At 32.6% G+C, this 16,662-nt stretch overlaps 1 protein-coding gene across 4 annotated transcripts in view; it reads left to right on the top strand.

The window, feature by feature from the left end:
* Positions 1-2,736: 2,736 nt before the first annotated feature.
* Positions 2,737-16,662, top strand: part of TECRL (trans-2,3-enoyl-CoA reductase like) — a 69,984-nt gene continuing 56,058 nt past the window's right edge. For 2 of the 4 annotated variants that reach the window (XM_008267813.4, XM_002717154.5), the window contains exons 1-2: positions 2,737-3,255; positions 16,067-16,118. In XM_008267813.4, the coding sequence (XP_008266035.2) occupies positions 3,022-3,255; positions 16,067-16,118 (286 nt within the window). In that variant the 5' untranslated portion in view covers positions 2,737-3,021. The remainder of the gene's footprint in view (positions 3,256-16,066; positions 16,119-16,662) is intronic. The other 2 variants (XM_070047229.1, XM_070047230.1) reach the window with 1 other exon arrangement.

Genomic DNA, 16,662 nt, shown 5'->3' on the forward strand with positions numbered 1-16,662 from the left:
ATCCACAATGCAATTTGAGAAACAAATGCAGTATCCAACATAGAAACTGAGCAGGCAAGAATCTCAGAATAGTTGACACAATGTTGAAAAAGGTGAACAAAGTTGGATGGCTGCCCTGTCTCCACACATAGACTTTCTACAAAGCCACATTAGTAAAGAAAATGTGGTGTCAGAAGAATAGCAAATAGATCAGTGACAAACACACAAGTTAAAATATATTCAACATCATATATCTTTAAGCAACTGCATATCAAAAAAATGAAAAAGCAAAGCACACCTATTAGAATGGTTAAAATCTAAAACATGGACAACACCGAATGGTGGTGAGGATGTGGAACAATAGGAAGGCTCATTCTTTGCTAGTCGGATTGCAAAAGGGCACAGTCAGGTTGGAGGACTGTCTGATAGTTTCTTAACAATCTAAACTACCAACTACCATTCAATCTGGGAATAACAAACATAGATATTTACCCAAATCAACCCAAAATTATAGTTAAACAAAATCAGCTATGAATGTTCATATAGTATCCAATATATCCTTCAGTAAGTCAATGGATAAAAATAATATGGCCCACCCCCTCAATGGAGTTTCATTCATCAAGCTCTGAGAAATCATGGAGGTTAACATTAATATTTCTAAGTGAAACAAGGTAGTCTAAAAATACTACATACTCTCTGAAATCAACTAATGTCATCCTGGAAGACAAAACTATAAAAACGGTAGGAAGATGAGAGGGTTCCAGAGTCTCAGAAAGATGAAGACAGATGAGTAGGTGAAGCAATGGCATTCTTACGTGACTGAAACCATCTGTATAACATTATCAAGCTGGACACCTTGCAATATGCGATTATCAAAATTCAGAACTGTACAGCACAAAGGTTGAACCTCAATTATGCATGGATGTAAGTTAATAATAAACTGTTAATACTGTTTTTTAATTGCAAAGAAAATGTACCATGCTTTGCAAGATGTCAACAGCAGGGAAAATCATGCATTGCTAGTAGGACAAGGTAATATATGGAAATGCTGCACTTTATGCTGAATTTTTTAATAAAGTAAAATTTCTGTAATAAAAGTCAATTAATTTTTATTTGAATAAAGCAAAAGTAGCATATCAAATAAAGAATAAATTGGAATGAAATACATTTTGCCAAAGATATGAAAGATATTTGAGCACGAGCAATTTTATCCTAACCTTTTATTCCCCATTCATAACTTATAATAGTTAAATGCAATTGGAATAAAGATCACTCCTGCTGTTATTAAAAGAGTATAGATTGGTTAACAATGAATCAGGTGGTCAATGTATGGAAAGGCAGCACAAGTCAGCCCAATACTTGAGTTGTAGCTATTAACAGATTGAGTTCTGGATTTCTGATGGATTGGGAGAGAGGTGTGGAAGAAAGGGGGGTTAAAGACTATTCCGTGTCAAGAATCCTGAACAACTGGCTGTTAAAGTTTGACAATAGGCGTGCACATATATGTGAGTAAATTCATACATAACCAGACACACACAGAGCACATAGAAACACACACACACCTATAATCTCTCATTTTAGAAATACTAACTATGGAGTACAGTAAAAGTTTGGAATATGAAAATGACAATTGAACAAAGTATAAATGAAACTTAAGTATATAATATAGTTGAAAATAACAAACACAGTATTTTATTTCTTTGTAAAGGTAAAGTTTAGCCCCATATGAATAACAGAGGGATTCCTCTTTATAATTTTAGTCATTATGTTTGTCAAGTTTTTACTGAAAACAACATAATGGGATATTTTTCTTTAATATCATTTTAAATCAGTTGCAATATATTTTAGGTTTTTTTTTTCAGTTGTTTCTTCATCAGATTTACATATCTCGAAGGTCTTGGGATCCCTTTCTAAAACTTCACTTTTCAGATTATTGATCACATTACTATTCTTTCAAAGCTTGTTTGCATATCCATATCAAGTCAATGTTTCTTCAGTGATTATAGAATACATGGAAATCTTAATATTATTTGCTTCCTTTTACCTACATTACCAAATTCTTCTCCACATATTCCAGCCTCAGTTTACCCCATTTTCATTCTCTATATGAAGTGAAGAATTCTCCATTCTGTAGTGTGCAAATGCTAAGCTCTTTGAAAGGTAGAATTAGTATTGATAAAAACATATTTCTATTTTAGAATGCTAAAAATTATTATATACACATATATGTAAACATACATATACCACTAATATTTATCTTATGGAACACTTTAACATTTAAAAAAGGATTTATCTATTTGAAAGAAAGAGAGATCTTCATTCATTAGAGGGCTGCTGCAATGGCCAAGGGTAGGCCAGGCCTAAGCGAGGAGCCAGGAACTTTTTCCAGGTCTCCCATGAAGATAGCAAGAGCTAAGCACTTTGTTGTCTTCTGTTACCTTTTCCCAGGCAATTAGCGGTAGTTGGGTTGGAAGTGGAGCAACTGGGATAGCAACCAGTGCCCATATGGGATGCTGGCATCACAGGTGACAGCTTAACCTCACTACATCACAATGTTGGCCTCTAATGAATATTTTAAATGTATCATATAATAATATACTAAGATGATTTTCTGATTTAACTATATGGTAATATTATGCTAATATTAAATACGTGTAAATGCAAATGTGTGTGTTGTAGAACCTGTGTGCATAAAGAACAGTGTATTAGAATTCAGAGATAATAAAATAGTTTTTTTTTCCTGCTTTGGAATTTCAGATAAAAATGTTCATATTAAGAAGCAGAAGCAGAGATAAAAGGATAAAGCAAGAAATAATTCAAATGCTGATAAAGTAACATGCTACATTGCAGAAATTCATGATAGAGCGTTATATATAGAAAAAGATCCATCATTGTTTTCAAGTCTGCTAAATAAAACTGAACTCTTGGAATGGCATGCCACTTGACCTCTGAGGCCTTCGCCAGCAGTATTTAACTGGTGAGGAGGGGACATACTGCAAACGTGTCCTGTTGACATGACAGCTTCTCCTGTTATTTTTCACAATGTTCAAAAGGCACAGGTCCCTTGCTTCAGAACGCAAGAGACAATTATTTCTCCAAGGAGTTACCCGGTCCATACTGAAGAATGACATGAGAAATTTTCACTCTTTGTCTCAATTCATACTGTCAGCAGGCCCTCTGAGACCAACTCCAGCAGTCAAACATGCAAAGACTGCTCACTTTGAGATCGAAATACTTGATGCTCAAACAAGAACACAGATATGTATTGTGGATAAGGTGAGTTTTATCTATTTCCTTAAATTTCTCTTGTCTGTCCTGAGGATTATTTATGATTTGAGTAAGTGTTGAGAGACTGTACTAAATACATTCTTGTTTCATTTAATTTTAAGATCCACAGTGCAGATCCTTTATAACTGTTTCAGGGAATGTTCACTGTAACTTATGTTATTACAAAATAATTCATAAAATGGTATGGATGCGGGTTATTTTCTTCTATTGTCCTTAAGTGAAATTTCCAGTGTTCAACTTCTCACCATACATGCTAAATAAATTAATCTTTTCAAATTCTTCTTTGTGTAGGAAGCTATAGAGTTTTAATAGGTTTGCAGAAAAGAGAGAGTAAAAGCCACAGATGTTGGTCATGATAATACTTGCTGCATATGATAAATCTGGTGGTAATGTAAAAATGTTGTTTGACCTGGTTTAATTATTTTAAAATATAACTATCACACATTCTATAAAATGTTTACTCGTTATAAAACTACAGTCTTCAAGTTACTAAAAAGAATGTCATGTTAATAAGCTATCCACATATATTCATCTTTAGAGATATGTCATTAAGGAAAGGAAAGATACATAATTCTTTGGTTAGAAACTTAAATCATGAGCATACATGTACATTTTAGATATACAAATGCACGTATAATACTCCAACTATTTTGAATTTTCATCAGCTTGCAAACACACTTATGGAAAAACTGCTATTTTTAACAAAAGGGTATGTTTCTTCATTTATTTTGCTTTCCAGTAATGCTTAATAAATTATGTGTTGTTCTTGCAAAAGTTACGTTAAATAACTTATTCCATGTAGCCATGTATATTAGGTTTCTAGGTAAGAGGAAAGTAGATGAAATTGCTGCTGCTTTTAATTGCAAAAACATTATACATACATATGTTCATATTTAGTGACTATTACACTCTAAGTGGTCTATTATTTGGGAAGTTAAGTTTCATTTACATGTGGAAAGGAAACATTAGAACTTTTACAAGTTTATTCTGCTCACTAATAGCCATTAAGGGTCCAAAACCGTATCTATGCTACTCAAACCATATGGCTTTCTATATTTCACTGGGGTTTTATATAAATGATGAATATGAACTATGTAAAGCAGACATTGACATAGCAATTTTGTGAGTGGTATAATTTGCTTAATATCTCAGTAAAGTTTTGGGATTTTTAAAAAATATCAAATATGAATAAGACAAAAAATAAAATTATCATTCAGAAGTTACTGACATACTCACTATCAGAAATTCGAGATTTACAAAGGCATAATTAAATCAGGGCAAACAAGGCAATGGATGAAAGGGAAATTAAATATGCCAGGGATTTGCACCTTAAAGTGATGAGAAACTAATCTGTTGTTAATTATTTTCTTCATCCATTTAAAGTGTTAATTTTTGAGATTTTATTTGATGTCACGACAGGGATTTTTTACATTTCCAGGTGTTAATTAAATTGCAAAAAATTGAACTTTCAGAAAATCATAAATTTTTAGAGATGGGGATTTAGTTTAGGAAACTCACATGTAGTTAAGAGAGTCATGGTATTTGCATGTCAAGTGGCAAAGTTTCCTAGAAATTCACAGGCTAAATAGGGGATTAACTTTGGATTCCTTTTATCCCTCAGTGCACAGTCAACACTCTAGGATATACAACATACTGTGTCCCAACCCCCAACCTCTGATTTCTCAGTAGAACAGGATTTTTTTTTGTTGTTTTCTTTCTGTTTTGTAATTTGATAAATTATTTCATAATAATGAAATAATTTTACTCATGAGATTGTTTTTCTAAGACAAATTAACAGCGACAGACTAAGGTCATGCTTGGTGCCTTCCATTGTACTTGGCTCTACTTAGTCTGCAAAAGAATACTTTTAGAATTCACTGAGCTATAAAGAAGTACAAGCTAAATAGCATGCACTCTGAAGCTACATATATTTTGCTTGGCTCTCTGCTAGCTAATTCATGTCCATCAAAGCTTAGAAAGTTTAAGGAAATGCTGATTCTCAGGACCCATTTCCATTCTTTGATTTTGAGGTTTAACTCTTCTGCCTTGTTTAACTCTTCTTCTATCATGTTCTGCCCAATTCATGTGGTTCAAGTTTGATGACAAATCCTTTGCATGACAGTTTTAACCTCCTACAAGCCAAGATATTAATTATCCACTAACAGTTGGTTCAAATATCCATTGTATTCTTTATGTAAGGATGAGCATTTTTAAACTATCACAGCCACTTGAAAGAGTAGTAACTCTGCCTTTCTGATAAATAAATTAATCTTTCTAAAAATAGAAATTGAGAAAATTGTACTTCATCCAAATTGGTTTGAGAAGCACTGAATTAGATGACATAACATCAACTTTCCAATGTTGTCATGATTCAAATACATCAAGTACCTTAGGTGTTATTGTGCAATAAATACATGCATATCTATATACATTAATTTTTATTTTTATTTGAAAGGATGAGAAATGAAGAGGGGAGGGGAGGGGAGGGAAAAGGAGGGGAGAGAGAGGAGAGGAGGGGAGAGGAAAGGAGAGCGGAGGAGAAGAGAGGAAGGGAGAGGAGGGGAGAGGGAGAGGAGAGGAGGGGAGAAGGAGTGGAAGAAGAGGAGAGAGGGAGAGGAGAGTGGGAGGACAGGAGGGGAGAGGGAGAGGAAGAGGAGGGGAAAGGGAGAGGAGAGGAGGAGAAAGGGAGAGGAGAGGAGGGAAGGGAGGAGGATGAGAGAGGGAGAGGGAGAGAAGGGGAGGGGGGAGGAGAGGAGGGGAGAGAGGGAGGAGAGAAGAGGAGAGGAGAGGAAAGGGGGAGGAGAGGGGGGGGAGAGAGGGAAGAGAGGAGAGGAGAAAATATTTTTATCCTCTGGTTCACTAGAGAAGAAGTATTCTGCATTGATTTCATAACTTAGATATTATGAACTGTGCTGCAATGAACATGGGGGTACTCTTTCATATGCTGATTGCTTTTGGCTTGGGTAAATTTCCAGGAGTGGGATGGCTGGATCATATGATAGGTCTATATTTAGATTTGTGAGGTACCACCATACTGTCTTCCAGTTTCTGAAGCAGTTTGCATTCTCACCAACAGTGGACCAGCGTACCTTTTCCTCACAACCTTGCCAGCATTTGTCATTTGTTGATTTCTGTATGTAATCCATTCTAACTGGAATGCAGTGAAACCCCATTGTGGTTTTGATTTGCATTTCTCTGATTGCTAGCAATCCTGAGCATTTTCTGGTGTCTGTTGGCCATTTAAATTTCCTCTCTTGAACAATGCCTGTTCAAGTCCTTTGCACATTTCTTAACTGGATTGTTCGTTTTATTGATGTTGAATTTTTTGAGTTCTTTATAGATTCTGAATGTTAACCTTTTATCAGTTGTGTAGTTTGCAAACATTGTTTCCCATTCTGTGGGTTGCCTCTTCACTTTGCTGAATGTTCCTTTTGAAGTACAGAAGCTTCTCAGCTTGATGTAATCCCATTTGTCAATTTTGGCTTTGATCACCTGTCCTTCTGGGGTCTTTTCCAATAAGTCTTTGCCTATACCAATATTTTACAGAGTTTCCCCCAAAGTTCTCTAATAATTTGATGGTTTTTTGTTCCATTTGAAGTAAATTTTTCTGTAAGGAGTAGCTAAGATATGGAATCAACCCAGATGTCCATCAACTGTTGAATGAATAAGGAAATTATATATATATATATAATGGAAATTATATATATATAATATATATATATATATATATATTACATTATGGAGTACTACCCAGCTGTTAAAAATATAATATCCTGTCTTTTGCAACAAGATGGATGGAACTGGAAACCATTATACTTAGTGAAATAAGCCAGTCCCAAAAAGACAGATATCATATCTTTTCCCTGATTTGTAGTAACTAATAGAATACCTGAAAGGTAATGTATTAGATTATAATAGGCATTTTAAGATTGGATGATTGTTTATAGACCTTATCTCTACCATTGAGTAAATATGTTTTTTTTTGGTTTGCTTATTTGTTTTTATTTTCATACAATTTATTAAACTCTTTTTCTTAGAGTAGGGTTAATTGTATGATTATTAAGAATATTAAAATAGATATTTGTAAAGATTATGAGTGGGAATGCAAAATGGAGCAGGAGGATGAATTTGAACATGGGCAGGAAAGAGGGGAGGGAAGAGTGACACTATGTTCCTAATTCTGTTTATATGAAATATATTAAATATGTACAACTTAAAATTTAAAAAAATGTCCTTAATACCGGGGCTGAAAAAACCACTTCACTGCTGATTCCATAGACCAGAAATTTTATCTAAGGCTTATTTATATTTTAAGCATGTATTCCCAGCTTTTTAACTGTCTTCACTGGATCTTGATCTAATAATAATAATAATAATAATAACTTTCCTTTAATGGCATAATATGATCTTCTTATTTTTCTTCCATAATTGTTAGCATTTCTCTTTTTCACAACATATGTCTTGATTTGTTCTAATTAAGAAGAAAATTTGCAAAGAAAACAGGATTTATTCATTTTTTATTAGTCTGAAAATTTATCATTTTAGCTCTAAGCTGTATTAGTCTATTTTTACAACAGAAACCATTGAGAGTTATATTTTGCCTTGTCTAACGAAAGAACAATAATGAGAATGAGATCCAGGAAAAACGTGGATATGATGTGCTCTGGTTTTACATTCATGATCTATTCACCCACAGGCACTTGGATCAGCAGTTAGGACACCACCACATCCCATAGAGGAGCAACTGGGTTCAAGTGCAGACTGCATTCCATTTCAGCTTTCTGCTAATGGCTTCAGTGTGTGAGTTTATACAAGCAACAAGGGAGACCTTAATGGAATTCCAAGCATCCTACAATCTTCTGTGAAAACTGATATTTGCATAGCTATTGATTAAGAACACAAGGCTTCATTGAAAGCTATTTATCTATTTATCAATAACATTAACTCTACAAATACATCCAGTTGATTATCAAGTACCTATAAGAGAATTTTGCAGGGGAGTAATCCTGGAATATTGATTCTTTCTCTTCCAGTCTTGATCTCATCATGCCTTCCTCTCTCTTTTCTTTCTATCTTTGTTATTTCAACATACTTTTAGCATCTCCCAGGTGCTGGGTACTGTAATAGACAATGAGAACTCCAACATGAAAATCAAATTAAACCAAATCAAACCGAAGATTTCATTTTCCAATTAGAGATTTGTAACATTACAATGAAAAAGATCCCATGTAAATTATCCAATGCAAGATAATGCTACACAAGTTGAAATAGAAGTATAAATAAGGTGCCGAGGGAATGAAAGTTTTCTTTTCTGTTGAAAAGACAGAATAGCTTTGGAAATCTTTTCCTGTTATACAGTCCTAGGACAATGAAAGATCCTCATGGGGATATCACTAACAGTGAAGGGCAGTCTCTTAAAGTAGAAATTATCTCCCATAAATGCCCTACATCCTTGACCTTCCAGGCTTTAACTGAAGGTCCATTGCTTTTTGACTGCTCTGGAGAGTTAGAAATGATGGTCAAGATCAATGTGTTATATACTGAAGAGCTCCAAAAATGCAAACACTTCAGGCTCCACATCATTAGTGTAGTTTATTATTGGATTTTTTTAACTGACAGTCATCACATAATTTTCAATCCCTGTTGATCTGCTGGTGGTTAAATGAGTAATCTGAGCTCACAAGTCTGTGGCCACCAAAGGCCAATGAATGTCACATGCACTTGTTTTCATATCAGAACTTAATTTCATTTATGCAGTTATTTTGAGCCACCTACTTAATCTAGATCATGAATATTATATGTGAGAACTGACCATAGACCTAAATCGAGAAATATTTTATTCCACCTTCTTATAAACTCATTATTCTCAAATCATTTTTTGAAAAGAGTGAATTAATTATTACCTGTTGCTTTTGTAAATTGACTTTTCAATGTTCCCAATTATCTTATTTTTAATGCAATTCCATATTTTTAATGTCCCTGTAATGAACATTTTATATTACTTTATGTTTAGGGGTTTCTGACTGTAATTATTGGTTTTTTGGCTTCTTAAAAATAAAACACTAATGTAATTAGTAAATTTTTGTAGCCGAAAATTTGATGAATTACTGGTTGTTGAAATGAGTCTTTTATTTGTCAATACTCATCTTTGTGCAACTGAATATTTATTTTCTGCTTCTCATGAAGCTCATTTAATAAAAACCTGTTAAAGAAAATCTGAGTTTAATTCAATCAGAACTTAACACAAAATCCTGAGGCAGTAATTTAAATGATATGCTATGTCTCTTTTGCAGATGCCAACATTCAAACATCTCTCACTCTAGAATTCTTGATAAACCCCTTTTATCTAAGAGCTATTTTTATGTGGATTTTTAAAATTCTTGAGATAAGAACACAAACCATAATACAGTCACAATATTGAGCTGTAGGTTTCTAAAATAATATGTTTCATGTAGAAATGTGGAGAAAAGTCAAATAGGATATCCTATTATTATTGCAATAATAAAAATACAGTCAAAATTTACTTATTTGCTTTTATTTTTCAATCAGTATTTCTGGCATTCTAAAAACATAATATCTTCTTAGGCTGTGTTGGAAAATAATTCCGATAACATAAGTAATGGTCTATGTATGTCACACCTTATGAATATAATGTAATATGTCTAAAATACTAAGTTAAGGTGTTTTAAGTTTAGCTAGTTAATTTATTCACTGTGCACCTTTTGGACAATATTCATATTTTGTGATTTCATTTTTTCATATTTTAAAGCAAATGCATACTATGTTCTTTACAAAATTCCTTATGTTGAGCACGAGTCTATTTGTACAAAGCCTGGATTAGTGCCTGGCACAGTAAATGCTCAATAAATTTTCCTGCACCACATCTACCACTCCCATTTTACCCTTCCCTCCACCTGGTGTAGTTAAGGACAAGATGAGGTTTGGACTATGATGTTTGTATTGCACGTCTACCTTTGTTATGTGACCTTGGCAAACAACTTAATCATGTCATTGTCCTTTTACCTGCAAAAAGGAATAATAATATATCATAAACTGTGGAGACAATGTGTAAATTTAATTATTTAAGTGTAAAGATCCTGTAGTAGTACTGGACTCATTAATGCTCAGTAATGTTAGTTATTACTGCTAGCATTATATGAATATTCTCCAGTGCTATTCCTTTGTCACACATTCATTTAAAACAAAGTGAAATAACTATCTTAATTAAAACTCAAATCTAGTTAACAAACTCATTTCTTTGATTAAACACTCTAATATTTAATGAAGTAATAGAAATAGCACATAGTTGGTATCCAACAAAGAAACCGATGCTAGAAAATTTAACAACGTTCAGATTAAAAAATGTATAATTGTTATATTGGAACACAGTTCTTCTCCAGAAGAACAGAGATAAAACTCCTTATTGGTATGAATTTCTTTATTCTGATTTACTGGTGTATTTATTGATATCACATTTTCACATTAAATATTGTTTTGATTTGAAATATAAACTCTATGACTATTTATTCTACATTTAATCTCATGCCCTAACTACTGAACATTAACGTTGCTACTTGCAAAAGTGGCAGACAAAAATGATTTTCTTAAAAATATTAGTTACAGAACAATGAAGAGAATGGTACTGTTATCATACGTGATTGTCACCAATTCTGTGTCATCAGGAGCAGAGGCTAAGCTGCCTAGGCAAGGGGTTTTAATATTAATGAATGATGATTTTAAATTCAATATGCATACAGGTCATGTTGGTGGTGAGAGAAACATTATAATTGATTTAATATTTGTTACCAGATAATATGACCATTTTGTTGATTCCCCGAAGTGCCAAGAATACCACTTTGTTCTAATGTAGCCCCATAAATACTAGGATTTATGGTATGTGATATTGAATATTAAAGGAGCAGAGTTGGCTGATAGTAAACATACTCGTGTGAAGTTGAATCAATGGAACTATTAGATTTCTTAAATACTATTGGGTCATATTATAGTTGATATTAAGAATCTGACTTAAAAAACTGTTTTAAGTATTGATGTCATTAATGGAGTCAAAACAGTTTTTGGTTTGTCACATATAGCATTCATTTTTAAATAATTAAATGTGAGATCATCATATGCATGTAGACCTGTTAAATGTCCAATGGTAGCTGTAAATTTACAGATATGAAAATAAGTTTGTGCTGGAAACATATGAAAGTACTTAAAATTTTCTTGGAAAAATGCAATCCATTCAATCAACTACATTTTGGAGTATAAATATAAATTACGTTCAAAGTTATAAGAATGAATGAGATCAGTTTTCTGGATGAATAATTCTTTATTTTTATACATTATCACCAAAGTGAGATAATGAATGTACTTAAGATCAGTAATTTATATAATCATCAATCTTTTTACAGAATTAGAAAGCTTTGAAAACATTTTCATTGTTCTTTCTTCATCTTTAAGATGAAAAGTATTTTAAACTTCTTCAATTTGGGGGGACACATTTTTCTGCAAACATGCAACATACAGAATTGAATTTGAAAAGTAAAGCAATCGCTCTCAGTGACTGGCATTATGAGGTAGCATTTCTGAGGTCAGTGAACCAATGATGCAGAAATAATTGTAGGCTCTATCTCTGTGGTTTTATGTCAAATGATTCATTAATAACATGGGCTCTCCACAGTTGATATTCCTCTCTAATTATTTGTGCTTGAAGCTCATTTTACATTTTCCCTATCTTAAAAAGTGTCACACAAATCTTTAAACAGGTTATATATAAATATATATATATATATACACACACACATGCACACAAACACATGAGTGCACACACACACACACACACACACACACATATATATATATGACAGTCACTTTAATTTTGAGGTGATTGCTGAGGTTTCAAAATATATTTAAACCTGTTTCTATCAAGACTTTAAGGTATGAGATCATTCATATCAACAGATTTGACCTAGTCATCTAAAAATGCTACTATTTTATAATATATATATAATATAAAATATTAGATGAATAACAGTACATTTCAGCCTAAGCTAGGTAATGATTTAAAATTATCAATAATATAAAATACAGAAATTCAATGATTTTTACATAATATGCATAATATGGAAGAATTGTCACTTGATGTTGACCTCTTTGTTCTGGAAACGAATCACTGAGCAGCCCTTGTCATTATTGTTATCAATTTCCAAATATAGTGAACAGAGAGGTGAACAGAATTCTGATTCTTAAAGCTTCTACTTGGATGCTAAAAGCATAACTTCCTCTCACATTTCATGGGACAATCATATCACATGTTTCAGATTCATAGCTATAATGCACAGAAGGCACAATGATTTCAATATGCCTTTTTCCTAACACATGTACAGCCTAACTCAATATTTCCCTCCACAAGGGTACATTTATTACACTTGCTGATGCATTGCCTCATTATAATCATCAATGCTCACAATTTATATAAAATTCCTTCTTGTTGTTACACATTCTGAGTTTCAACACAATTTTATTAACATGTATCCATCAATATAGTATCACAAATATTATTTTTACTGCCTGAAGAATTCCCTTCGCTCTTACGTGTTCGTCATCTTTATCCCCTCTTCCACTAATCTTTATAATATCTTCTTTGAAAAAAAAGATTTATTTATTCATTTATTTATTTATTTGAAAGTCAGAGTTATACAGAAGAAGAAGATGAAGAAGAAGAAGAAGAAAAGAAGAAGAAGAAAAGAAGAAGGGAGATTTTCATCTACTGTTTCAGTCATGGCCTCAATGACTAGGGTTGGACCAGGCTGAAGCTAGGATTTGGGAGCTTCTTCCAGATCTCCCACATGTGTGCAGTTGCCCAAGCACTTGGGCCATCCTCCACTGTTTTCCAGGCACTTTGGCAGGAAGCTGGATCAGAAGTGGAGCAGCTGGGTCTTGAACCAGAGCCCATATGGGATGCTAGTGCTGCAGGTGACAGCTTTACCCACTATGCCACAACGATGGCTCCTATTCTGTCTTCTTAATGCAGTCTTTTCCAAAATGTCATACTCTTAGTCATATTGTGTATAGGCTTTTTCAGATTGCCTTCTTTTGACCATGGCTATGAACCAGAAACTCCTCTAAAATAAAATCTATTGAAAAACTAATAGCATTCCATAATTTGTGCCCATATCACAGGACCTTCTTGTGTTTTGTCTTGGTATTAATATTGTCACCTAAATATTAATCTTGAAAATCAACATAAACACTGACATCTGGCACCAATCTACATGTTTTCAACAGATGATAAAGGAGAAACCACTTGAAAGACAAAACTATAGATAATAAAATTACATATTCAAAACTGATCATTTTACATAATTCAGTTTACTTTATTTGTGAATTACTTTGCATAAATAAATTTATATATATATAATTTATATATAATTTGCATTACATAATTACTTTATATATACTTTACTATCTTGTATGTGCACATGCATGCATACATGATTTTCAAAAAAGCTTGTGGATTATGATTATGAAAAGGAATGCATGATTTTCAATAATTTCTGCATCAAATAAATTTGTTCATCTCCAATTTTGAAAAATACTTGTTTGTGTTCATTTGTGTGTCTATCATCTAAATATAAATATACAAAGGAGTAAACAAAATCAATAATGTCAGGGATGGACTCATAAATAAAATTAATCAAAAATTCACTGGCAATAATGATAATTGTATTTTCTACTTATTTACACAGATGCATTTTTAAAACTTCCATTATGTAACAATGGAAAGTTAACTAATATTCTACTGTTAATTTTAAAGATTAATACATAATTGGTACTAAACAAATGTGTTAATGCAAAAGATAAGGAAACATCATATGGTTCAAAAGCCAGATATTTTTCATATTCATATATAAAAATAGAAACATGTATTTTTGACTTAATAGAAATGAAGATCACTGTATGAAGTGAAACATGCCAATAACAGAAAATATGATCTTATACGTGTTAAGTCTGACAGATTTATTATAACCAATTAATTTTAATTTCTATTAAATGAAATTGATATCACCAATTTTCTAATTTACTATGTAATAGGCAGAAATTTGTCAAGTTTAAATTTAAATTATTATATTGATATGTTGCATGCCCATGTGGTTGAATCTTGAGTAATCTTAAAGATGATTTTGGAAGAATGTTTGGGTTTTTCATAGGGCAATGAGGGGAATAAGTGGTTTGGCAAAATTCAAAGCAATGTTGATAGAAACAAAGTCAGAAAATAAAAATCATACTGTGATAGGGCCTGGCATTTCTGACTCAGCAGGTCAAGTCATTACAACCAACCAGAGTTACAGCTGTCCCACTTCCAGTCTAGCTCTGATTTCAAGTGTCTGGCAAAGTAGCAGAAGATGGCCTGGGTAGATGAGCCCCTGCCACCCGTGTGGGAGCCCCTTATGGAGTTTTAAGCTCCTGGCTCGGGCTGGCCCAGCCTCAGCCATTGTGGACATTTGTGGAGTGAAATAGGGGATGTAAGATCTCTGTCTCTTCCTCTCTTTAATTCTGCCTTTAAAGAAAGAAAGAAATAATAAAAAAGAGGTGGGGAGGGGCTTCAGATGCTTTGGTGGAATTATCATACTAAATAAATTGCTTGTTTAGGTGCATAAAAGTCATTTTACTCTTCTCTGATTTGGAAAAAAAAATTAATAGATTAGGAACAAATATTTGGTCAAACCATTATATTTATAAGAATCTAAAAAAAAACTAAAATATATATTATCCAAACTTTAATGCTTTTAGTTGAGAGTTTTAGTAACATTAACTAGAGCACTTACATATCATTTTTGTCTAATATTTTGTGCTGCAAATATTTGTTACTATTGTCTATATTTCTATAGTAATATATTTATTATTATTTATAGTATTTATATACTACAAATCAGTTTTACAGTATCAAAACCTTTGTTAGAAATTTTCTACTTTCTTGTGTGTTAAGTCATATTGAGACTTAATGCTATAACGAGTACTCAAACAGTATATTTCACTTTGTGTTTCTATGGGGGTGCAAACTGTTGAAATCTTTACTTAATGTATACTAAACTGATCTTCTGTAAAAAAAAAAAAAAAAAAAAAAAAAAAAAAAGAAGAAATTATCAATTCCCAACTTGACTCTCACTGGGATTAAACATGACAGTAGGTCTGATCTGATTTCATCATCATTTAAAAAATCATCTATTATTTTTTACTTTATGTTTCTGTGTGGGAGCAAACTGTTGAAATCTTTACTTAATGTATGCTAAACTGATCTTCTGTATATAAAGATAATTGAAAATGAATCCTCATGTGAATGGAAGGGGAGAGGGAGTGGGAAAGGGGAGGAGGGATGTTATGGGGGGGAAGCCATTGTAATCCATAAGCCGTTACTTTGGAAATTTATATTCATTAAATAAAAGTTAAAAAAAAAGAAGTTTGAAAACAGAATGAAATACATTGGGTAGAAAAAATTAAAAAAGATATATTAGAGACAAAATTTGGATGAACTCACCTAATAACACAATTACTGCTATACACACAAATCCATTTACAACTTTATATTATTGGTAATTGTAATGTTCATGTTAGTGAAAATTGTAGTATGTAAAAAGGGAAGCAAAAGAATTATTACTTTCTAATAAATTATTTTCTTAGTTTTGTATCTAAAAATCACACTGAGCCTACAAATGTAAAAAGTAAGTATTTTAAAGCATTTTTTCTTATTAAACAAATATGCAAAAACAAATAAACACTCTTCTTGTGATTTCAGGTGACACAGGCATCTACTATTCATGATGTTAAGCAAAAATTTCACAAAGCATGTAAGTTTTTGTATACTTTAGAATTTATATTAAAGAATTTCATTTTGCTGTAAAAATAAGTTTAAAATTATGAGATGGGCATATGAAATTAGTATTTTATACTCATTAACCCAGATATATTAATGATCATATTTTCTCATTTCTAACTCTCTGGTTGAAAGTTAAATCTAAAATACTCTATACTATAGCCTCACCAACATTGGAGAGAGGTGATTTCTCTCTGTGATTTTGATTTGCATTTCCCTGAGGGCTACTGATATTGATAGTTTTTATCTTTTCTCCTTCCTTCCTTCCTTCCTTCCTTCCTTCCTTCCTTCCTTCCTTCCTTCCTTCCTTCCTTCCTTCCTTCCTCCTTCCCTCCCTCCCTCCCTCCCTTCTTTCCTTGTCTCCCTGCCTCCTTCCCTTTCTCTCTTTTCCTCTTTCTTTTTTTTTTTTTCTTGATTCCTAGCAGTTCTTAGAAATTCCTCAGATATTCAGATCTTTCCCATCTATGAATTGCTTTTTTTGATTTCTGGTATTGAATTGTTGGAGTTCCTTATAAATA

This window comes from Oryctolagus cuniculus, chromosome 8 (assembly GCF_964237555.1).
Source record: "Oryctolagus cuniculus chromosome 8, mOryCun1.1, whole genome shotgun sequence".
Taxonomy (NCBI): Eukaryota; Metazoa; Chordata; class Mammalia; order Lagomorpha; family Leporidae; genus Oryctolagus; species Oryctolagus cuniculus.